Source organism: Carassius auratus, unplaced genomic scaffold (assembly GCF_003368295.1).
Source record: "Carassius auratus strain Wakin unplaced genomic scaffold, ASM336829v1 scaf_tig00214327, whole genome shotgun sequence".
NCBI lineage: Eukaryota > Metazoa > Chordata > Actinopteri > Cypriniformes > Cyprinidae > Carassius > Carassius auratus.
The window spans coordinates 634,581-661,198 of record NW_020527617.1 but is presented as its reverse complement, the minus strand read 5'-3'; the positions used below and the strand labels follow the sequence as shown (position 1 = coordinate 661,198).

Genomic DNA, 26,618 nt, shown 5'->3' with positions numbered 1-26,618 from the left:
TTTGAAATCGCATTTGATATTTATTACACATTCATCATCAGACTTGCATTGACATGCCAGTGAAGAATCATGTGCCTACATTATCTCATATGATGAAGATACAGTATTAGGATGTATTAAAACCGCAATTAATTACCTCAGTGGAACCATATGGAAGAAAAATACGTGATCTACGTAGGACTTTTACAGTGTGTGTGATGGTAAAGACTGTATAGTCTATCATTCATAACCTCGTCTTCATCCGCGTTAAATTCAATATGTCGTCTAGCCCGAGGGCCGCTGTAGGGTTTCTCGGGTCTTTGGATGTTTGGGTTTAAACATCAGAACCCCCTTTATGATTTTGACATTTGGCTCCATCTAAATAGCAGTGATTTCTTGAAACCAGATTACTGCAAACTACAGGGGAAGAGACAGAACTGCAATTCTCCACTAGAGGGCAGAAAAACATCACTTTCAACAGCAGGTACAGTTGCAATCAAAATTACTCAACCCCTCAGAGACTGCAGCACTTTACAAATACAAGCTGAAGATCCAGGATAAAATAAAAAATTGCATCTATAACAGTTCACTGGCATATTAAAAGTGATATTGTCAATATATAATGTCAAATTTTTGAGTTAAAAGATTTTTTAATAATACTGCTATGTCATAATTATTCAACCCCTATTCAGCATTGCTGTTTTTAAAGCACTTATTTGCATGATGGGGAATAAAACAGTCTCAAAACACAATTAAGCATTTAGAAACTCTATTAAAAACAGAATTATCTGGAGCTGTTATACAGTTAGCCCATGCATGTGTTGAAGTTGAGTAGCAAAAATGTCAACAGAGATCTCACAAAGGCTAAAGAGAATAAATATTCAAGATTCAAGAAGATTCAAGATTCAAGAATTTTTATTTGTCACATACACAGTTATATAGAGCATATATAACCAGCAGTGAAATGTGAGTAAATAGTAAATTACTTTAGAAAGGCTGAGACTACAGTATATGAAGATTTCCCAGACATTGAAAGTTCCTAGAGACACAGTTCTCAGCCTTATTTCTTAGCTTCAAGTGTGTTTTACCAGAAAACTTTTGAGGGTGTTGAAGAAAAAGCATAGTATCATAAAATGTTTAATCATAGCAACTGAGAAAAACCTGCAATGTACAGCCAAAGACTTGCAAGATGACCCGATGAAAGGAGGAAACCCATTTCAAAGCAGTGTGTAAGAAGATCACGAGACAAGTATGGCCTTCATCTTGAGACATCTTGCAAAATACCACATACTCACCCTCATGTCGTTCCAAACCTGGAAGACCTCCGTTCATCTTCAGAACACAGTTTAAGATATTTTAGATTTAGTCTGAGAGCTCTCAGTCCCTCCATTGAAGCTGTGTGTACGGTATACTGTCCATGTCCAGAAAGGTAAGAAAAACATCTTCAAAGTAGTCCATGTGACATCCAAGGGTCAGATAGAATTTGTAGAAGCATCGAAAATACATTTTGGTAAAAAATTATGACTTTATTCAGCATTGTCTTGTCTTCCGGGTCACAATAACAAAGATAACATGTAAGCAGTGTCATACATCATCAGCGCCACTACAGTGTCGTGAACGCGCTCACAACAGACCCGGAGGAGAAGACAATGCTGAATAAAGTTGTAATTTTTGTTATTTTTGGACCAAAATGTATTTTCGATGCTTAAAAAAATTCTAACTGACCCTCTGATGTCACATGGACTACTTTGATGATGTTTTTCTTACCTTTCTGGACATGGACAGTATACCGTACACACAGCTTCAATGGAGGGACTGAGAGCTCTCTGAATAAATCTAAAATATCTTAAACTGTGTTCCGAAGATGAACGGAGGTCTTCCAGGTTTGGAACGACTTGAGGGTGAGTCATTAATTACATAATTTTAATTTTTAGGGTGAACTAACCCTTTAAGGAATAGGCTGTTTAATGAAGCTCAGAGGTGGCATGAATGAATTTAAACTCATAATAACAATGTTACGAGATTAATGTTTCAACCATAAAGTTTTGAATATAATCTAATTTACTCAAATTGTACTTTCAAAATGAAACTCTTTGTCATTGAATCATGTATTCAGTCGATTCGTTCGCAGGGCTGATTCATTTAGGAACGAAGCAATCTTTATGAATGGGTGACTGTAGTGATCATTGACTCACTACAATTGCACAACAATTTTGTACTATGTTCAAAGTTACATAAGTACTGAAAGTCTCAATATTTTAATTGGAATTTTTCTAGCAAGTCAGAAAACATCACCATCTTATCAATCAACTTCTAAAGACTTATTTCATAAGGCCTAAGCAGATCATGTTGACTCTGACGCTCAGTTTCAGCTGAAATTGTCTTAATGGGTTTGAATCAATGAGAGGACAGTTTATTGAGATGCTGGTGACACAACAAGCCTGTCCTGCAGTCTGATTGGTGGGTCCCATGACAACAGCTGTCAAGGGCTATCTAAGCTTGAGGGGTGTACTTTGTATCTAAAAGCTTGGGGCTATGCTTTGTTATGCTCAGTATGTAGTTGTTTACTTCTGGTGGTGTCCTGTAAATGACATAGTGCAGTGAAATATAAGCTGAATCGATCAGTTTTAGGAATGAATAGCCTAGAAACCCTTCAATATATCTTTTATTCAGTAGCCGAACTCAACAGAAAAAAAGAGTTTTCTTATCGATCTCATTTTTGTTTTAATCATCAGAGGGAAGGTCATCAGTTACGAAGTAAAGCATTTCTAAGCAGCATTAAATACTAGGAGGAAATGGACATCTTGACTGAATCTCTGTCCACTGATCCTTTGTATCTTAAGTGATGTCAAGGCTCTTTAAGCCCTTTTTTTTCCTGATAATGGAGATTGGGTTCAAGACAGCCTCTTCAAATCTTAGCGCTTTGAGATTCCATAATGTGACAAACATAAATCATTGCTAACAAGCACTTCCTGTTCTTTCAGAAGTCATGATTTAGTTTTTATCATCAAATCTTTTTTGACATTTGAGAAATAAAATACATGCATGGCCAAACGTATGTGGACACCACAACATATTAATTTACTTTGTTTTTGCATACACTGTGTTCCAAATTATGTTTTCAGCAAAATATTAGTTGTTTTAAACCTTTTGCAAGAGGTTGCACTGTTTCATGCCTTTCATGAACCTATGCAAACATCCAGTATTTTACATTTATTTTTAGTTTCATAAACTTAATTAAAATATGCCAAGAGGTTCTTCTCAGCTTAGATAGGAAGGTTTTCAAAAGCAGCAAACAACAGCAAAGGTGGACCTTGGAGTCAGAAAGGCTAAAAACCACTGCTGTAGTTGATGTTGTTGTTATTTTGTTTCCCCCTATAGTTAACTTCCATGTTCCAAACCCCAAAATGGGTCCATTGTCATCCTGGAACAGAAAAGGGCCCCATACAGAAAATGTTCATCTCAGCAGATTGCATGGCTGTATGTTTGTCCACATAATTTTAGCATGCACATAAACCATTTCATGAATCATAGGTTAATTTTTGGCGTTCGTAAATTACATAGAACTGACCACAAACAGCTCTCAGGTAATGTTCTCTTCACTTCACCAATTATTTCATCAAACAGTCTGGCTAAAAAAAAGAAAAAAGGGATATCTCCTTGATTCCAATTAAATTTATGCTAACAAGGCACTATTGACCAAAAAGTTGGCTGTTCAAGCCATTCTGAGAGATGGAGATCATGATGAGAAACATCTGCCTGAAGATTTTTGGGTCACAGCTCTGTAGGGACAGCTGCGCATAGCAGGTCCACTGTGACACTTGCAATTGCCAGCTCAAATCTCTTTTGATTTAATATGGCACAGATACTGGTGAGCACCAGCAGCGTACCATCAAAGCCACAGCTGATATGTACTCAACTCACAAGTGAATTCAACCTTAGTTAGATGGTTCCAGTCTCAGCTGTGGCCCCATATTTCTTATGTCCCTTAATGAGCAGAGGAGCAATTGGGACGCCCTAGCAGAGGGGTTGCATTCTCTAAACAGTCATGGTTGGTTGGGGCTGTTGAAGAAGCAGATCAATGATAGCGAACCATAATCAAACCGTTTGTACGGTAACGATCCTTTGGAAAACCACACTTCTGTTTTAGGGTTGTGCACTCAAAGCAGTCTGAGTCTTCGTTGACATCATGATTGTTGAGGAAACATCATCGGGTCACATAGAGTTTGTTATAAATGACTGTGGCTGCATTGTGCATCGTTCTCTCCTTTATACTGGAGCACTTCACAAACTAATTAGCTTTGGTGTCATAGGCAGTCACTCTTCTTGTGTATCCTAAAAATATAAAGCCGTTTAATTAATGTATCAACTCATCAAATGATGCAGAACGTTTCATGGTTGGATTGTTGTGTGTTCCTAACAAGGGGCAAGATTTTCCTCTTGACTGTAGATGTCATTAAATTTAATCTAAACATTTAATGAATGCTGCTCTATTTATTAATCTTGACTTTAATCTTGAAAACAACATTTGTCAGATTTATGAACAGATTCGTTTTGAGGTTTTTATGTCTATTTGTTAATTTGTTCATGACATTTAGAAATGTGATGCCACAGAAGAACCTTTAACATCTGAAGAACATTTCTGTTTCACAAAAGGTTATTTGTGATGAAATAAGGTTATAAAAAGGTAGTAAAGAGATGGTTCTTTAAAGAACATTTGACTTAATGGTACTTTGTGGAACCAAAAATGGTTCTTCGATGGCATTGCTGGAAGTACCTTTTGAAACACCTTTATTTTTAAGAGTGTAGGGAGACTTACCAAACCTCTAAGGTATCCTCAAGATGACTTAAAATTATTTAAAATAAGACAAAACAACTTAAAATCATGGTATTTTTTTTTTTTTTTATTCACCCACTCAACAACTGCTTTCTTCTTTTGAAGAACCATAGTCACATAGTTTAAAAAATCTGATATTCAGATATAAGAGCACAAGTTGTGGGGGATGTGATAAACCTCGGGGAGACAAAAAAAAATTTTCATGTGGGATCATCCCTTGACCGGCACAGATTATATTCCCTAAATGACTTTTGTTACCTGTATTAGTCTCATTGGATTCTGCAAGGTGTCCTCGCCTCCAAACATACAAATCCTCCGGTCGTTCGCTGCGGCTGCAGGGTGTAGGACTGCTGTGGGCATCGGCGCCATGGCCTCCCATTGATTTAAGATTCTGTTGTAATGCTCCACAGTATTTGAGATCAACTTATCCGGCCCTGTTCCACCAAGAGCGAAGATGAAGTGAAGGTAGGAGTCTCACTGATGGGTGTAACGTGGCTCCAGCATTCGCTCAGCGGTCCTCTAGCCAGCGAGCTCTAGCCTGTAATATGGTATTCATGATGCTCTTTTGGAGGTCCACCTACTCCCGTTGAGAGGCCATACATGGATACATACATGCCATATCGTTCTGTTCACCTGAGAGAGGAGGTCCTGTCTCAAAGGGATCGGCCATGGCTCCACTAGCGACAGGTCCGAGAGCCATGGTTGGCTTCTCCAAAGAGGGACTACCAGGAGGACCTTGTGGGGAGTATGTAACCTCACTTTATTGTTTTCAACACCCACTCTGACATGGGGATGGCCTGCCATGCCTCGGCCTGCGTGATGAGGGGTTGAGTTGGTTCAGGCACTGAGTTGCTGTAAGGAACTGTGGTGCTCGTAAATAGTGGAAGAGTAAATTTGCTCTATCTTTGAGTATGTTTGGGTTTTATTGAATCCGCTAGAATGGTGGCACGCTGCCAGGGTGCTATGTCGGGCCCTGTGCAGGCAACAAACACATCGCTTCGGGCACCCGAAACAGAACGGGTTGACAGGAAGTTGATACGAGGCAATTAGCCTCCCCCTCTTCCTGACCGGTGCATCAGGCTGACTTCTGAGGTGCTGGGTCCAGCACTATCCTGGGCTAGGGTCCCTGCCGCCTCGACAGGGGGTAGCGCTTAGCAGAGCACGAGCGTTGTTGGGGCTCATGGTTTGGAAGGGAGGGTCGCCTTAGATTTCCATCCAATGGCAGCAGGTGGGCAGAAGGAAAATGAATCAGTTTGCCTGGGTGAGATGGCCGCTTATATGGATTTGGTGAGCGGGCTCGACCACCATAGGCTTGCATGGCACCGCCGCACCGCCATTGGTTTGTTTGTACCAAACTCCACGATCCAATGGTCCTGCAGTTTCACTGTGTGATTGAGAAAGGCTTCGAAAATCTGAGAAAAAGGACTTTTCCCCATAGCGTCTCAGCCTAACGGCTTACGACACAGTACGAGTGTTGTATTGAAAGGGAACTCTAGATACTGGTCCAGATGGGGTACTCCTTATAGCCCTATCATCAGTGTTGGGGAAAGTTACTCTTCAAAGTCATGCATTACAATATTGCGTTACTCCATAAAAAAGCAACTAATTAAGTTACTTAGATTCTTTTTATGTAAAGTAATGTGTTACGTTACTTTCGCGTTACTTTTAAAATCTGGACAGGGCTTGCTTGTTTGTTTTTTAAATGAAAAAGTTTTATATTATTAAAAACTAATGGGTTACTTTACCAGTTACTTGAAAAAAGTAATCTGATTACGTACCTCGCGATCGACAACTCCCAACACTGCCTATCATCAGCTACGGTCGCCGTGATTTTGCCAAGTAAGACATGTTCCTGGATCAATGTCTTCTGATGATCCTGGATCAACATTATTTTCCAAAAATATGGACTTAACCCAATCCCAATCCCTACCCCTAAACCTAACCATACCCATATTTATTCCTAAAATCAGTGGGAAATAATAGCTGATTAACAAGGGTGTAGAAGCACCTAACCCTGATTGTAAGCCTAAAACAGATATTTCCTGAAAAGTTAAATCTCAATTCTGATTGGTTGATTGGAATGTTGTTCCAGGATCAACAAGGATGTTGAATGTTGTCTAGAATGCATGGAGTCTGATTTGTCAGCAAGGGAGCTTCATCTTTTGTAATGTCACCTCTTCCCTTTGATGCACACATCTGTTTTCTTTGACTTCTGCACTGCTTTCCTACCATAGGTGTGGTTAATGCCTTTTTCTTAACACAAACCGAAGATATTTGCATTAAAAAAATAATGATAGGTTTATTATAAGGTGTGGGCAAAGATTTAGCATATGAGTTTCATTACACGTTATAACGTTTTCTTTTGTTAACACCCGCCTCACTACAAATTAATGCAGTGCGTTTTGTTCTGCAGCGATTCGTGAATGAATTGTTCATTTTGAGTCGGATCTTTTTTATGATTCCGTAGAATACATCCAAAAAGACGGGACTAAATGTAAAATCATGTTAAATCTTAAACGACATTACAACCCTCAGGCAAAGTTTTTCCGAACTAGTTCAATGAAACGAGCCGTTCAAAAGAACCGATACGAGAAAATGATTCGGACTTCCCATTACTACTGTTCAGACCATTCAGACTAATCCTCTTTCGTCACGCGCTGAACGGAAGTGACGTACATAGCCAGAAGCGTGACCAAGGCTGGCGTAAATATACAAGGAAGTGGACATTCACTGTCAAGGCTAAAATAACATTCATAAAGGAGACATTTAATTGTCTGACGGTTTCTTATCACTAAATAAGTACCGGGAGGGTATAGTCATCTCGGACTTACCCAAAAGCCCGTGAGTATCTGTTAGAATAGACGTGGAGCTCGAGTCCAGCAATGAACACGGACGTAGAATTTCACATCAGGCAGAATTACCCGTGGAACAAACTCCCAGCCAATGTCAAACAGGTACAGTAACACACAAACACCATCTGACACGACTTCCCATCACTGCCTGCACTACCTGCAGAATAATTCACAGCATCAGCATGATTTCCAGATATACTGTCAGTCATCTCATTCATTCAGTTATCTGTAAACAAACACACACACACATCATCATCATCATCATCATCATTATTGTAGTTTCATTACTGTCATCGGATTCCTCTGCATAATATCTGCACATCAATAGGCATAAAAGGCTTATCATTAAAAAAAGTGTAAATTTTGTTTCAGATGTTTGTTTTAAAATGCCTTTGGAGACAGTAATCCTCTGCTTCGTGAATTATTAAAGCTTGTGGGAATAAAATATCTTAATCTTTCTTAATGCTTTGAAATATATACAGTACAACAGTACACTAAACTATAATATTTAAATAATGTTTAGTTTTTTTAATAATATTATGTAATGGTTTACTTTATTTATTATTGTTGATATATTAATATTTAGGATTAATTGATTTATTAGTTGTTTTTAAATAAAAAAATATAGATTTTGAAATATCTGCAATATAAAATAGAATAGAATGCATCAAAGGGTTAAAAGGGGAACAAATTAGACAAATGTTGACATACAATAAGAATATTGGGATGTACAACAATTGTGGCTTTGTAAATATTTTTGTACATTGTATGGAAATTACTTTTGACTCTTGATGTGATTTTTCTTTTACATTAAAATCATTTAAACAAATTCACATTCTCATAATGCCAAACATTATGTGTTTAAATTGCAATGTGCATTGTTTAACTAAATCCATAGGAATTAAATGTATTTTTTGCTCCTTCGTTTCTATAAGAAATGATTTTGCAGTGTTTTGCTTTATTCATAGAGTCTGGGAAACTCGCAGCGTGAATATGAAAAGCAGGTTCTTCTGTACAGTATCCGAAACCAGCTTCGCTTCCGCAATAACCTAGGTAAGAAAATCTATTGCTTTTCACTTTCGTAAATCCTATTTTTCATTCTGACATTGTTCCGAACCATTGGTGTTTCTCACTCCACTCTGGGCCAACAAGCCCATTGTAGCTTCTGTCAGCAGATGTAATTACACTAAAATAATGAGCATTGTTGCCCTGATTTAGTGTCCCACAACACTGTCAAAACCTCTTCTCTAACAGTCAGGCATGTGAAGAAGGACGAACGCAAGTATTATGAAGAGCTGTTGAAATACAGCCGGGAGCATCTGATGCTCTACCCCTACCACCTGTCTGACATCATGGTCAAGGGTCTGCGGGTCACACCCTTCTCCTACTACATCAGCATCATGGAGGTTCGGTCAAGTCAACTATTTGAATAACATTTACCATAATAGCTTTTTCTTTTTTTCAGTCATAGCATATGGTAGACATGGGCAGGCATCCAAGTGTTCAGTGTTTTACTGTTCTAGTTTTCAAGTGTTTTTCATCCTTTAATGACAGAGGCAATAGAGAAGTATTAAGTGTTTACAAGGTTATTTTTGCTTTTGTTAATGCTCATTAAGTTCTGCATTCTGGTAATGCTTCAGACAGGTAATCTAGATGGAAGTGTTTTGTTTGAACTTACTGTATATTACTTCTGCAGAGTGTTAGCTTACCGTATTTTATTGTAAAGCAACAGTGTCTGCTTTCTATCCATGTGACTTCTGGTGTCACTTAAGCAAATGGATTGCTTGGATGTTCTGAGATCATGTAAAGGGAGAATTCCCCAATTATTATTTACTCACTCTCACGTTATTCCAAACATGTTTTACCAGGCTGTCCAAAAAATATGAAAAACACAATAAAGCATCAGACGAGTAGTCTTAATGACTATATTTTAAGTCTCTTGATGTTCTTTGATTTTTTTATGCAAAAAAACAAAAAGCCATGGTCATCATTCAGTGTCATTCAATGGAAAAAAGTAGCTTGGACATTCTGATGTAAACATTTCTTTTTGTTTTTAATCGAGGAAAGAAGGTCATATGGGTTTTGAAAGGCATGAGGAAGAGTAAATGATGACAGAATCATAACTCTTAGGTCAAATATTGTTTCATTGGACTACATTTGATTGGAAGTGCATGACCCAGTTTCTTTCTCCTTCATTCAGGACATCATGAACAGTGAGAAGAGTTATGATTCCCTGCCCAACTTCACTGCTGCTGACTGTAAGTTGTTCTCTCTCTGTCAGAGCTGGGAATCAATTTACTGTACTGTACTGTACTGTATAATGTTGCTCAGAGGTAGTATAAATGCATTTACTAAATAATGATTATTGAAATAATATATATAAAAATATTTCTAAACTAAAAAATATTGTTTTTTGAATAGAATACTGTTTAATATACAAATATATCTGAAAAAACCTCCAAAGCACTGAAAGCAATATTGTGCGGTTCAAGTATAAAATACTGTGTAAATAGACAGACATAATAATACTGTACAGGCACCTGAAAACAATACAAACAGTCATATATTATTTAGTGGAAAAAAAATACAAAATTTTAGAGTAAATTTGCATTTTATGAACCCCTTACATTTACCCATTTGTCTTTTCATTATTCAGCTGAAAGAAAGGTGCTGTTGTATCTTATGGGAGTTGATATCAACAGTCTTATGTGAATTGCAGGCACATATTAAAGCGAATTGTGTAGAAGGCTGTACAGTGCTACACATATTTGTACCCCACAGCATCTGTGTATAAAATCATTGACATAATAGCACATCATTAAACTCTTATGAAATAAATAATTTGTTATTGGCCCATAATAGCTGGCTCTGCATGCTCAGAGATCTCACAGAATTTGGTCTTTGGGTTGGGTCGACAGAAGGTAGCCAGCAGGCTATGCATGGGTCTCTTGCTCTAATCTCTTTGTCTGAAGTGAGGCTGCACTCCTGCCCTTCACAGCTCACCCCACGGCCTTTGGCATCATGCCTGGCTCGCCGCAGTCAGGCCTGGCCTTCTCTAATGATCCCAGACTTCTGTGCCTTTATGCATGGAGAGGGACGGGCTGCTGAGGCCCCAGGAAGGCAGGATCTGGGGCATAGAGGAATATATTAAAGTCACTGAAGTTCCCCCAAACACTAAAGGACATCCATGATGTCCTACCAATTACAAGCATATGCAGTCAGCACTCGGTAGAGGTGTAAATTTATAGTGAATTTATAGTGTTTGTATGGCTGCCGGGTCACTTGTCAGTTATACATTGTGCTTTACATGAATGCACATTCAAAGTTTAAATAATAATTCTGCTAAAAATTCAATTATTTATTTATTTATTATTTATTCACATTTATTTTATACCATTTTTCCCAATACATATTGTTACAAATCAGCTTTACAGGAAATGCATATTTCCACATTACAATTAAGCGTAATTTATTTTCAGAGCTGGCTGTCAAAGTAATGTCCCTATGATTTCAGCCTCAATATATGAGCAAATGAAGACATAAACATAAGAATTTATTCAGCAGAAAAATCGAACATGAAATGCATTTAGCAGATGCTTTTATCCAAATCGGTTTACAGTGCATTCAGGCTAACATTTTTTAACTAACATGTGTTCCCTGGGAATCGAACCCACAACCTTTTGCTATGGCAACGCAATGATCTACCACTAAGCCACAGGAAATAGTAAATAGGCTATACAACAATTATTTTGTGTAAAATTAATTAATTAGAGATGCTTTTTTTGATAATTAAAATGTAATGAAACCATTAAAATGGAATCTAGAAATTGAATGGAAAACAGAATGTGGTAAAAATAAAACAGAATTTGAGAAAAATAAAATGTATTTCATAGGACCTTAAAAATGTATTTTTTGTTAAAGTGCACCTATTATGCCATTTTTACAGTTCCTAAAATTATTTTGGTAATATCCTACAATTGGATTACATGCATGTAAAAAAAACACTTTAGTTTTCTCAAAATATAAGCAGTTCAAAGATTCAGTCTTTCTAAACCCATCATTTTCCGTGAGCCCGCTCTGCTCTGATTGGTCAGATGGCCTAGTCTGTTGTGATCGGTCGACAACATACAGCAGTGTCGGAAACAATACGCCTATTTCAATAGTTCTGTATTTTGAACGTTCTATAGAAAATCTAAACATTTATTATTTATCATACTTACAGGTTGTAATTCAATGGAGCGGCTGGTCCAAATAAACAGAATTCGGTTCCATTATCCAACAGCAGAATCCCACGTTGAACTCCTCGAGATTAGAGAAGCAATCGTCAGTAGAAAGATGTGTTTGTGGGTGGGTTCAAGATGTTTACGTGGCTGGCCAACATTATGCAAATTTATTATCCCGTGACGTGTAGCCATCATGGAAGTGGGATTCATTTACTAACAACTCGTTTAGACTGTAGAGAGTCGATTCTTTATTTTGGTAGACAATAATTTTATTTATCGTGCACTTTCAGCTTTTTACTTCTTTGCAGATTGTTTACATTCACGTACAGCTACATTACACACTGCATGAAAGGCAATATTGGAAATGGCATTATAGTGGCACTTTAAACTTTTAATAAATTGCTGTTAACTATTTCATGATTTCAATTAATTAGACATGCTATTTGATTAATACAAGTTAATATAACAATTAAAACAGAGTCTAGAAAAATGTAAATGGTAAAAAACAGAATCTGAAAAAATACAGCAGATTTTGGGGAAAAATTAAGCAGATTTCATAGAGTCATGTAATGATCATATTGATTACAAAGTAAGGAAAATTTGTGATTACAATGTAAGAAAAAAATGGTGAGCTATATTTGTATGCAAGTGTGCAGAATTTAGCTTTTTTACAGTCAGTTCCAACATGTTGTTTTAAAACAGTTTTACTGGGTATAAATCAGGTTCTGAAACAAACTTTCTCAATATTTTTTACCTTTCAAAAGGGCAATTATTTATAATTTTACATATGATCAATAATCGTTTAAGTTTTTTTATTTTTAATAATTTGCTACGTTGTTACAAACCTGGTTTTTGCTTTGTCAATATGGAGTGTAGATAGATGTGAAAAAATTTCAGCAACATAAACCATGGGGGAAAAAAAATTAACTCAATACTTTTGCAAGGCATTGTATAAATTCATATTGGTAGGGTAGGGCTATAATATTATGACAAAAATATTTGTCATTTATTGATCTTGATATTGTAATAGTGATTATTTATGTTTAAGTGCAATAGACACATGGACGTGTCATGTTCTGGCTACCAACAAGCTAAGAACCAATTAGTTTGTTGCTTTTTACTCATAAGAAAATCAGCACTTCACATTAGTGGTCTTAGCAGCATGAAAAAAAAGGGTTAATCAAACTGGGAATAAATTATATGCAGAAAGTGAGCAAAGAGCGTTCACTGAAATGGTCTATATGTCCCAGTATAACCACTGAAGCTGTCTTACAATGCAAAATTAATCTCTTACTTACATCTCGTCTTTTACTGTACAGTGTAAATCAATACTTAATTGCATCAGTCTAAACTGATTTAGTTTAATAATGCATTTTTTTGCCCCCTTATCTTGAAATTTTGCCCCAAACCCCTGTTAATATCCAATCCTGGTGTAAACAGGGTCATAGATTGCAAATTAGGTGTCCACACATTAAGTATTTGGTAGTTGGCATCCATTAGCATGTTCATTGATCTAACTGTTGACCTTTCAGGTCTGAGGCTGCTTGGGATTGGCAGGAACCAGTACATTGACCTAATGAACCAATGCAGATCTTCCAAAGTAAGTCGCTCTTGGTTTTACGCTGTAGATCAATTAGGATGTTGTGGTTAACTTCCATGAAAGCTCTTCTGGGATTTCAACATGATGTTCAGTAGATGGTTCTCAAATCTGTATGGTTTCATTGCTCCATTTGAAGATGAAAGATGTAATCCATAGAGAGCAATGCTTTGTACACACGGTGATAACCTCACACTGTTGCCTAAGCAACATCTGTCTGTGGTTAGAAATTCTTCCGGAGGAAAACGGCTCGGGATCTCCTGCCAGCAAAACCTGTGGAGATCACAGTGGAGCCCTGGTGGGTGGTACAGACCGGATATATCACCGAGGATGACATCAGGGTAAGGCGGATTCATTTAACAATGTTTCTTTACTCTCTTTCACAGAATTGCATTAGGCTTTTGGAAATGGAAAAAAGGAAATACGGTAATATTGTTTTAAAGAAATGGAGTCAGTGAGAATATAAATACATTAACCATTTTAATACTTCTTTTATGATGCAACTGTGTTTTCTAACACACCATTACAGTTATGCAATTTTTAAATGAAAAAAGATGCACAAAACCTAACAAATTATTCTCAACAGCTATATTTTCCTTCATATTCCCTGCATGAAACTGTCAGAGGACAACATTCTCTTCTAGTTTTTCATTTGAAGGTTTGTAACTGTACTGAAATATCTCGGGCCTTTAGTGCTTTTGTGCTGGGTTGATTTCAGGCCTGCTCTGTGTCGGAGAAGAGCGCCATTGATAAGATGATAGATTCTGGACCTCAGCTGGCTGGATCGATGGAGTTCAACGTGGTTCTGAGTGAGTGACACTGACACAGTTTCAGTCTTTAAGAAAACCACTTGAAATAATGTCATGCTCCATATTTTAGCATTAATGTTATGATGGAATGAAGAATTAATTGTCATCCTATTTCAGGACCGTATATGGTGGAACATACTGATAGCAGGCTTTCAGAAAGAACAACAAAAAACAATAACAATTGTGAATTAAATTTAATTAGTTAATTAATTAATTAATTTAATTGATACTTTTTATATAGTCTTAATTTTGATAGACTTTAAATATTTTGACAGTGAGACTACCATAGTTAATAATATAATAATAAATAAATAATAAATAAAATAGTAAAAGTTATATTCCTTAACCACACTTATTAAATAGTTATATTAATAACATAATACTAATAGAAATAATAAAAACATCATAATATTTACTAAAATTTGTAAGATTTCAGCCAACCTGTAATAGACACTATGGAAACATCCAGTCTGTACTGGTCTGCGCAGAGGTGTCTCTTGGCCTGTGCAGATGATTGGTTTCACATGCACAGCAGATAATAGCAGCACAGTCCAAAAGTGTGGGGCATTTTTGAAGTCAGACCAGTATGACCTCTAACAAAAATGTAAGTCGCACATGCTAGAAAAGAGGTTGGAAAAAGCCACCATTTACCGGTATTCATAGTCTGAAGCCCTGTGCTTTTATAGGTGGTACATTCAGTACAAGAACTTTCTATCTATTTATCTTCTCAATTTTTTCAGGTTTGTACAACCGGGGTTATATATATCTTGATGTGCCCATATCAGATGACAGCTGTATATCAGGTATGCACTGCAGTTTATCAAATAGGCTTTATCTATAACCTCTTCCATTGCCACAGAATGTACAGAATAGCGGCTGGAAGAATCATTTGTCAAAAAGATATGATAGGATGATCATAAATCCATTTGATAGAATAGCAGACATTTAGGGTACAACGCTCACACGCGCACAATCTCTTCTTGTTTTTTGTTTTCAGTGCCGCCGCTTGAGGGGTTTGTCATGAACAGAGTCCAGGGTGATTATTTCGAAACGCTACTCTACAAAATCTTTGTGTCCATCGATGAGCAGACTAATGTGTCGGAGGTGCATATTCAGTTTTCACTTTGCAGGGCACTTGGAATGCCGTCTCGTTTCTTTTCAGTGACTCTGCTTGTCTTTGAGACTGTCATACCACTTTTCTGTTTGTCATTTCAGCTGGCTAATGTACTGGAGATTGACTTGGGCCTGGTGAAGGTATGTGTCATGCAGGGATGAAAATGGAAGGCCATTTACATGGAATGTTTGATATGAAATGATGCCTTTATAACTGACCGAGAGGGCGGTGAATCCAGGATGCACCGGTTCTGGAATTACCGCCGCCGCAAAGGCAATTTTCCAAATCCTTTGGCTTTTTGATGGGGTGTGAAATGAGTCCTTCTTTGAATGTTTAAAGCAGACTGAGGTGAATGAGGACTGAACCATTGTGTTCACACATTTCCTTTGTAGCTGTTTAGCCCCATTTCAGTATCTGGCAGAGTGGAAAGCAAGCTTATTCATGAGCTCCATCATGAAAATCCATAACTCATTATTAGAGAAGCCAACACTGACGTGACTCAAAGGACACGATCTTTACCAATGAATTTATCTTTACACAAGATAGGTAGTGTTCATTTTCCTTATCTCTTTGACATTTTGCAAAGACAAACAGAATGAAATGTTTCCTGCAGTCATCCGATTAGTGAAAACTTAGTCATTTAGTGAATGATGATGACAGAGTATATTTGAATAGAGCCATTGACGTCAGTTTTTATGTGTGACAGCCATGGTGCCTTTTGATAGGGATGTGCCTGAAGACAGAGAGCTTCATTGAAAAAGCTTTAATATCGGTCCTTGTTTATGAAACGTGAATAATTTTTTTCTCTTTTCTTTTCCTACTTTTTTGTAAATCATTAATAAAGCCAAACAATTTGTCAGTTTATGTAAGAATAGTTTTATGAACATTAATAATTTATACAGAATTGAATTTTGCTCATTTAAAAAAATAAAAAATAAAAAATAATATATATATATATATATATGTGTATAAATACAAATAATATATATAAATAAAAATAATATATATATATATATATATATATAATATTATTTTATTTATATATATATATATATATATATATATATATATATATATATACTGAATGTATATGTAAATGGTGAGAATTCTAATCAACACATGTTTTATATTCACATATTTTTTATAATTTATAGTACAATGAGGGAATATAGTATCAGGCTGTCTGCTAGCTGCCGAATGCAACAGATGCAACAGATTTTATGTTTCTTGTTGTCAGGTGAAAAGGGCAGGCAGAAATTGTGCTTTGGCATTGATGCTGTGATGATGTTTATTATTATAAAGCTGTTTTCGATATTGCTATGGATTATACATGAAGATCTGTGTGAATGCTTTCCAAACACAATTCAGAGACTGGAAGACTTCCTTGTAAATTAATGGTGTTAACATGCTATTATAGTAGTTAATAATCATCACTGGATTGTGTATGAATGCTGAAAGAATATTGGCCTTTTTTCTGTTGTCTTCCAGAATGCGGTGTCCATGTATTGTCGCCTGGGGTTCGCTATCAAAAAGGGTCAGGTGATCAGCCCGGACCAGATGCACCCCTCATGGAAGAGTGCCCCTTCGGTCAATAGACTCAAGTATGAGAAAGCCTACCTGACACTGATGAATAGGCTTTTACTGCTGGCTCACGTCTGAAAAACAAACAAAACTCTTACTGTTCTAGAAATCCCAAACTCTGTGCCGTTCACACAGAAAGAGATTTTAGCTGTGTTTTTGGTATCATACCATATCATATTCTGATCATAAATAAGACTTCCAATGAACTGAATATTGATTCTTAAAATCCTAGGATTGGCATTTTAATTGATGCATTTGTAGTTGATGCATGAGCATGTCTGCCATAACATAATATAATATGTGCCACCTCACGTCTAGCAGATGTTGCTGGGTTAGTGATGGATGATTGTTTACACCTAACACATGCAGTACCCCACATCTGTTCACCTTGCTATTTATTTATTCATTTATTTATATCATGATAATACTTCAATTTTAGTAATAGTTAACCATTTTTGATAATGTAATAATTCAAATGAATGAATCCTTTAATTAAAAAAAAAAAATTTTTTTGTGTGTGTGTTTTAGTGACATTCAAATTCTGGAAAAATCATATAATCTCGTTCTCTGTACCAATGCGTCATATTATCTTTGTATCCAATATAACAATCTGTAATGGCAAAAATATTTGGAAATGTGAAAGGGAAAAAAGAGAACCTGTAGAGTTAGTCAAAATTCATGTTAGGCGATTAAGTAGCTGTTGCCATTGTAACTTCAGTATTCCCAAATGATTCAGTATCAGATTGAAATCAAAATGGAATTGAGAGCTTGTGATTGAGAATCAAATTGAATCAGGAAATCAATGTCGATATGCAGCCCTAATCAGAATGGGAATGTATAGCCTGTAAAAAAAAATCAGCAGTTGCTGTTTGTGTGAATATCTCTTTAGTCGGGTGTTTCATGTGTTTTATACCTTGGTGTGTTCTTACACTTGCCAGAGGCACTATGGACCCTCAGAAGATGCTGCTGTCATGGGAGGGTGGCAGTCCAGTGATGGAGGCAGGTTCCTCAGCCACTGATACAGACACCACCAGCCTGGAGGACCAGGGTGAGAGCACAACAGCTTTCATTAAGTCAGAAACATCTTTCCACTTGTCCATTAGACACTAACTCACTCTACTGCGGTGTGTTATTAAACATTAGTCTGGCTCCAGTCAGTACATAAACCATCATAATGTGAATTAAATTGACTTTATGATTTTCCCTGTCCTCCAGACACCGCAAGTGTGAGCAGTCTAAGTATCCCAGCCGCCCCGACCAAGAGGATCGCCTTCCTGTTTGACTCCACCCTCACTGCCTTCCTCATGATGGGCAATCTGTCCCCTGTTAGTGTCTCATTCATAGATCAAAGTATTTCTGCTTTACAGCGAACACATATTTGATACACTGCATGTGGCTTATTTAACGTTTTTATTTTAAAGGTGCTTGATAATATTTAGTGGAGTGGTTCACAGTTGGTGGGTTATGACTGAAAACAGGTTACAGACAGGGTTGCCAAGTCTGCGGTTTTAAATAGTAAAAACAAAATTGTTTAAATGCAACCCAAAATATGTTAAAAATGAGTTCGCTTGCTGAAAAGACAACACCCGGATTGTGCCCTCCACAATGTGTTTAGTGTGGTGAATTATTGCCAGCCGAGAGCATGAAGCCCTCGCAATTCAATTTATAAACTAAGTCATTTAAGTACTATGCTGTCACCACTTAAACTCCAGTGGAAAAGCTGGACCCTGAAGCTAAACTAGTTGAGAACTACTGATTTAGTGAACATAGAGGAGGAGTCATGATGAAGGGTTTTCCAAGATTGTCTTCATATGATCTCATCATATAACATCTATAAGTATTGGAATTGAATGTGCTGTTTTTCATCTCAGAACTTGAAGAGCCACGCCGTGACGATGTTTGAGGTTGGGAAGTTGTCTGATGAGACCCTGGACAGTTTTCTCATGGAACTGGAGAAGGTAATACCCTTATTATAGGACACAAAAGAAGCTGTGGGACACACAGTGGACAGACAATCTCCGTCTCTGTGCTTGTGTTGAAATAGAAAGGGGCCACCACCAGGGGCTGATTATATAACACACACACACACACACATTTTTCACTTTGGCACTGCTCTCACATCTCTTGCGCACACAAAAGCATAAAGACTATTGCATTTCTCCCTTAATAATCTCTCCAACCTTTAGTTATTCTTTTCTTGTTTGCACATGTTCTTTCACTCACAGACATAATGACTGTCTTTGTGTGTTGAGCTTGATAAGGATGCTTTTATGTTATAAGGTTGAGAGCACTGCTGAAGGAGAGGCTCAGAGATATTTTGACCATGCGCTGACCCTCAGGAACACAATACTCTTTCTGCGCTACAACAAAGATCTCACGCCTGATCAGGGCCCTGATGTACCAAATATAGGTATGTGTCAGTATCTGAGGGCTTGTCAATACTAGACATGGGAGATCAACTTACTTATTATATTGTTGTTGACCAATTAATTGTATTTCTATGAATCAGTTTTGAATCCTTCTCAGTGAATCAGTTCAACAATTTAATTGCATCATTGCATCTACATTTAAAAATGTTCATGTATGCCTTTTTAACAATGCGAAAAAGAATGTCATAAATGTCTGCCATAATTCTTTACTCTATGTTAGTTTTTGAATTTGTTAATAATGGTTTCTCTTTCTTAATTTTAATTCAAATTCATTAAAATAATAATAATAATTTGTTAAATAATTTAGTAATTTCAGATTAAAAGCAAATATACTATTTTGAGCATCTGAAATATAATAATACATAATAAAAAATTAAAAAGATGGCCAAATGTTTGGAATGATTAGGGAATTTTAAATGTGTTTGAAAGAAGTTTATTTTAATATATTTAAAAATGCAATTTATTCCTGTGACCTAAAGCAACATGTTTAGCATATTTACTCTAATCTTGTCACATGAGCCTTCAAAAATCATTCTAATGTGCTGATTTGCCAGTCAAGAAACATTATTATTATTATCAGTGTTGAAAACAGTGTTTTTTTGCTGCTTCATTTTTTGTGGAAACAATTCTGATGGGTAATACACGTCACTATCAGTGTCCTTGTTTAAACTGTATCACTGTGGTCTTTATTAAATCTAATTCTCCTTCAATTATGGGGTGGTACATGTAGACACATGTCCTGGTTTGTGTTTCTCATCAGGCCTGCCTCTGGACCTCCTCCGCTGTGAAAGCCTGCTGGGATTGGACCCTGCCACCTGCAGCCGTGTGTTGAACAAGAACTACAAACTGCTAGTTTCCATGGCGCCACTCAGCAACGAGATCCGGCCAATCAGCAGCTGCACACCTCAGGTAGCCCAAGAGACTGTAGTCAGACCCGTAGAGAGGGATATATGATCGCTGGGACTTACGAAACTGTGCTCGCTCGGTGAGCAGTCAGATCGTTGTTCTCTTGAGAGTAGCGTTCAAGCTAAATAGGTCTTTCTTTGCCTCAGGGCTTCTTTATAAAAGTTGCATCCAACAACTAAATCTCTGCATTTCCATAAAGATCTTTTACATGCTGTTTAGACGTCTTTTACAAATAAGGTCAGCATTTGGCCAGAAGCAGAAATTACGTTGTGCATTTAGAATAACTCGCATTACATGTTTTGTCACTAGGAGGTTTGGTTGGAAGCGGCCATGTTTATTAGAGTAGCTTTATATTATATGTCTGCTGTGTCTCTTTCAGCACATTGGTCCAGCCATTCCTGAGGTCAGCTCCATCTGGTTCAAACTATACCTGTACTCGGTCACTGGTCAAGGCCCTCCTTCTCTACTGCTGTCCAAGGGCTCCAGGCTCCGGAAGCTGCCAGAAATCTTCCAGGTTGATCTCAGCATTCAAATATTTATTTCATTTGTGTTTGTATTTTATTATGCTTTAATTCTTTCTTTAAATCTGTTCGTTTATTTAAAAAAAAAATATTACTTTAAAAATATTCCTTTAAATATTTAAATACATCTATTTTCTTGAAATTAAATATTTAAAAAGATTTTAAAATCTGTTTGAATTTTTCTGTTATTTTTCTCGCCCTACCCATACATTAATAAAATAAATAAATAAAAAAGACTAAATTATAAGAAATAGTACATATGAATTACACAAGCATTCAAAAGTTATGTGCTTACCCTTTTTTTCGAGCATCCTTATAATTGTATTTCTTGTAACTGTTGATAAAATCTTCACTGAATAAAAGTACCCCCCCCCCCCAAAAAAAAACACTTACCATCCTCAAAATTCTGAGATGTAGTTTATGCATTATATGCATATTTTTATAGGAATGCAATTCTGCATAAAATAACAAAAGTTACAAATAATGCTTAGTGCTTACATAATCATCTAACATGTTATTCAGGCCTATGACCGACTGCTTATTACATCATGGGGTCATGACCCCGGGGTTGCCCCGACATCCAACGTCCTAACGATGTTGAATGATGCCCTCACCCACTCTGCTGTGCTCATTCAGGTAATGGAGGGAGACCCTGAACAACCAAGAGTTCTCATATCTAACACGTTCTCAAATCTAGTTTTATCAAAACATTTACCAAAATCTCTCACTCTCTATTCAGGGTCATGGAATGCATGGACATGGTGAGACTGTCTATGTCCCCTTCCCATTTGATGACGAAGACCTTAAAGCAGGTAAAGTCTTAGTTCTATATAAATATTAACCCAGGGTTTTTTAGGGTCACTGTAGATGTGTTTAGCACTCTGAAAGGCCATTAGTTCTAACTGGACTCTCTGATTTGTGTTGCCTCTCCCAGAGTTCTCATATTCCAATATGTGTGCGCACAAAGCCCTTAAGATCCTGCGGGACAAAGTGGATCTGGAGCACCAGTGTGGCTACATCACCATGCTGAACCACAACAACAGACATCGCAGACGACCCAGTGACCCCGACGGTGTGGCTAAGAGCCTCTTCTCAATCCACACTATCCATTTAACCAATCTCCAAAAGCCCTGATAAGGACGGCGCCTATACTGATCATTACCACTCCATGCTATATCTTGGCTGTATTAGAGAGCAACCGGTTCAAGCTCTCACCAATCTCTAATTCAGTGATTGTTTTAATTTCAGTCCACATGTTTGTCAGAGTGAAAACCTGAACGCTACCTTCGGGGTCTCAAAGGAACAATGAGATTCACTCTCTTTACTTTCCTCACAGGAGACCCTGAGCTTGGCAGAGTGCTTGATCCCAACGGAAGCAATGAATCTTTTGAGCTGGTTACGGAGGAGAATAACGGAGACGGCAGCAAGAAACCGGGAACAGAAGGTCGGTGTTCTTTGACTAAAAGCAGATGTTTTTGAGGGAGAAAACATGTGGAATAGATTTAAACATGCTAGAAATGTGTTAGACCCAGCTGAAAGTACTAGTGAGTGCTGCTAATCAATCTGGTTATGCGACTGAGTCAGTATGAGGTGCTCAGAAAATCTTGTTTGTTCACAGGGTCGTCCAATGAGGATGAATGGGTTCCTCTGGAGCTTTGCTTCGGGATGCCTCTTTTTAGCTCCGAGTTAAACCACAAAGTGTGTGAGAGGATTGTCTCCCACAAACTCTGCAGCAAAGACAGGTGACAACCTGAAAATCTGAAATGTCCCTTTTTTTGCTTTGTACAAGAATGTTAAAAATACTGTGTTTGCAGACATATGCTGGCATATTGAGCATCGATGTGCACCATAGCAAACATTTCTAGCAAAGCAAATTTGAATCCAGCCCATTATTCTTGCAATCTCAGTCTCACCTCTTTATCCCATAATTTCCTGTCCTCTGTACACTATATATATTAAAGTGCTCATATGCTACGTTTTTCCTTTCTCTTTAGAGTGTTACAAGCTCTTGGTGCATAAAGAAGATCTTTAAAGTTGCAAAGACTAAAGTCTCAAATCCAAAGAGATATTCTTTATCAAAGTTAAGACTCTGGCACCCCCCCCTAAAACGGCTCATTCAAACACGCCCCCACATGTCTACGTGGAAATATTTGCATAATGCCGCCCAAATGTTCACGCAAAGAGAGAAGGTGTGGTTTGAGTAAACACAGTTAGTGTTGAAGCAGTCATGTCAGGGAGATGCTGTGTGTTTCTAGACGAAAGCAAAAGCTCTTTATTTGGCCTTCTGAAAGTAGATGCATTTACAGTAGGAATATTTAAGATTAGTTACAACAGAACAGCAAAGTATTTCATGGATGTCCGTTTCATGAACCTAGGAGAGGAGGTCATTCTGACTTTGTTACGACAATCTGGCGCATCTAAATACGCTATTATAAGTATGTTTTTTTTTAGTTTAAGTATTTGCTATTGACTGTTCAAATGTGGACTTTTGCGGATTGCGCGCGCGCGCGTGTGTGTGTGTGTGTGTATGAGAGAGAGAGAGAGAGAGAGAGAGAGACAGTGTCACACAGTGGAGTCAGCCGTCTTAACCGTGGCTAGTGTACTGCACACATAGGAGCTTCATCACTGTGTCTGTCACGCGACTCTGTTCCCCTTTCAGGCTTGAACTGATGGTAAAACTAAGGACATTATTAACTGTCTTTACATTTATTTTGAAAGATGAAGCTCGCGATTATAGAATGGGGCGTCAATTTCCAACGAGTGCTTGCGATGTTTGGCCAATCACAATGCACTGGGTCATTTAGCCAATCAGAGCAGACTGCGCTTGTAGGAAGGAGGGACTTTGTAGAGAACTACGTGTTTGAGAGAGGCGGGGCATAGAGGACCTACATGGGTCACACACACACACACACACACACACACACACACACACACACACACACACACACACACACACACACACACACAGGAAACCAATTCTGTATGTGTATTCCAGAACAAAAATATTTCACCTTTGGCACATTTAATTATCATTGCTAGCAATTTTTTTATATTATCTTCCCTACTACAGTGACAGATAACACTAAAATAGGCTGTGTGAGAAATCACACCCATCTCTGTGAAAGTATAAGACTGGCCACTGTTTAATATCTACCTGCATAAGGACATACTGAATAAATGCATTAACAGTATTAAGAAAAATGAAGCATATTGAAGCAGCATTATGCATATTTAATCATGTTCGTTTTTGACAGCCTTAATTACAGTATATATGTGACTATACTGAATAATAAAGAACACACTCTTTTTCTTTTGCAGTCTTCAAGAGTTACTACATTCCAGTCGAAAACTGTCATTAAAACTTCTCAGCTTTGTTCATTCATTCCAGGTACATCTTCCCCAATTTTATATTGTTCCTAATGTAATGTTGATTTAGTTCATAGTAGCAGTGCTCATGTCTTGCGTATTACACAGTCATGGAAAACCAAGAAGTATCAGCAAGCTTTCCTTTCCTTTCCTATTTCCTAAAGGACCTTAATGGATTCTTATAAAGTCATGGAAATTTCTATAGTGAATATAATTTTTTCTTTGTTAAATGTTCCCCATCATCAGCTAGAAATTGTTCTATGAGAGTGCAATCTCTATAAAATTTAGGCAAGAAGTTTCAGACTCCTGTTATCTTTTCACTCTCTGATGTTTTTTCTATGTGTTGACTATTTTTCACCATCCCTCACAGGATGGAAAACAGCCCGCGGACCCTGACAGCGGGGTCTGGGGTCCCCTGAGTCAGCCCCCAGCAGAGTCTGGCGTCCCCCTACCTGCGATCAACCTGTTCTTCAAGGACGGCGAGCTGAAGGAATGGAGCGGCCGAGCGCCGCCCTCCCTGCATATCTGTGCCCCACAGAAGATCAGCCCACTTAAAACACCTCCCTCAAAATAACCCTGTTCAGATCCACACCATACTCCACTCACTTCTGATCACTTCTGTCACGAGTAACCATGTTACCTGTGGCACTCAATCACACACAGCCATCAAGTGCTCCTGCCGCCTCCCGTCACGTTTGGATGCGAGCGTCCAGAGTAACTCTAAAAGTCCTGATGGGTTCAATCACACGTCCCATTCACCCAACTACAACATAGAAAATCTATTTACAAATGATCCTATATTGACCTTTTAATGTGTATATAGACTTTGCTTGGATTCTGGAGATGGATGACGTTGCCCTACTCGTATGATCATGTTTTGTGACTTATGCATGATATCACTGCACAGAATCTCAAAAACTACTTGACTGAATCAGCAGGGTTTGAAAACATGAAGTTGAGGTTTACGTTTTGCACAAAGCCTGTGGATGACATTCAGGTTTATTCTTTTTTTGGGGGGAAATCGAGACCTTTGTTGGAACTTGATTACAGTTAATTCGGTTAAGTCGTATTCCAGCTGGAAAACTTGTCTGTCTCAATTCTGCTTAGCAGAGGAGTGTTTCTGCTTCACTGAGACCAAAGACCAACTTGTTTTATGTTGATTTTTACCATTATTTTATTTTTTTGGCTGCCTTGTTTGCTTTGTGCCCATTAGACTACTTTATCACCGAATGCGTTTATTCCAATAGGCCAGATTGAACATTTTTCCACTTGAACAAACTATCTACTTTAGTCCACAAACCTTCAAGCAGTGACAGCAAGGTCATCAGTTATCCATCAGTACCTAGATGTGTTGAATATCAGTATAAGTTTAGAGTTTATTGTGCGAAGATGCAGTAATACAGCATTAAAATCCCCCTCAGTGGCCCGACTTTTTCCCTTCCGCCTTTACTGAGGGTGCTGCCAGTGTTTTCCCAATCAAACCTATGGTAGTGGTGTATGAAGACCGATTAGAGATCTTGGTGCTGCATGATGAGTGTGTAGAGTCGTTGTGTGTATTGTGCGCTGTTCTTTATTTCCCCTTTCCATTCCTTTCGATACGACCCAAAACGACACCGGCTCCGTGCCTGACCCAGTCACAGTGTTAGAGAAATAAAATAACCGATAGTCACCCTGCATTTTAAGAACTGTCTGTTGTTAGTGTACTTGATGGGACTGTGAACATGCTCTTGTAATTAAATGGGTACAGAAGTTACGTTTTCCCCACACGCAATTCCACTCACCAAAATATATGTCATAACAAATGAATATGTAAAAACTATATGAAAGTACTAATAAATATGTTACAGAAACACCCATTACCAGTGTTAGCATGCAGTTTGTCATTTAAAAAACTGTTAACTTCAGATTGTTGAAGCTTGGCTTCAGACAGGATGGGTCCCCAATGACTAATTACTATAGCAACACAAATTCAGGGTGTCACCAGGGGGCAGTGAGGCCCTGAAATGGGGCATGGCATCATAGGAATAGCAGAAGCCAGGAGAAGAAAAAAAATAAAACATCTGATGATGCCTATCAACAAAAAATGTTATGTTCTTTTTTTTCCATCCTACAATATGTGTGAGGCCGGTGTATGTAGTGGTTAGACTTTTATTAATTTTATAATTAATCTTCTTGGAGCTTAATTAAAACCGGTTTTATCTGGAGGCTTGCACTTCAGAACTAGGTCAGTACTATAGTCAGAAACTCTCAATATTTCAAGAAATGTGTGTATGGGAGGAAATTTGACAGCGGGTGGCTACCCTATCTATTTTTATTGTAGATGTGCTGCAGCCTATGAAACTTTTACACTACAGACTTGTATGAAAGGATTATAACTTTCTACTTCAGTCTCTCTGTCTTTTAA

General features: G+C 37.6%; 1 protein-coding gene across 1 annotated transcript; it reads left to right on the top strand.

Annotated features, from left to right (window-relative positions):
- The first annotated feature begins 7,050 nt into the window (after positions 1 to 7,050).
- Positions 7,051 to 26,070, top strand: LOC113091838 (protein FAM91A1-like). Its single transcript, XM_026257487.1, has 24 exons — positions 7,051 to 7,770; positions 8,637 to 8,721; positions 8,923 to 9,074; positions 9,869 to 9,926; positions 13,424 to 13,491; positions 13,716 to 13,829; positions 14,207 to 14,297; positions 15,038 to 15,100; positions 15,295 to 15,401; positions 15,513 to 15,551; positions 16,900 to 17,012; positions 17,931 to 18,040; positions 18,208 to 18,317; positions 18,864 to 18,950; positions 19,273 to 19,402; positions 20,182 to 20,330; positions 20,707 to 20,841; positions 21,371 to 21,484; positions 21,588 to 21,660; positions 21,783 to 21,920; positions 22,185 to 22,292; positions 22,467 to 22,590; positions 24,167 to 24,236; positions 24,585 to 26,070. Exons 1-24 carry the CDS (start codon positions 7,699 to 7,701, stop codon positions 24,786 to 24,788), a joined length of 2,514 nt encoding a protein of 837 aa, XP_026113272.1. The 5' UTR covers positions 7,051 to 7,698; the 3' UTR covers positions 24,789 to 26,070.
- Positions 26,071 to 26,618: the final 548 nt, after the last annotated feature.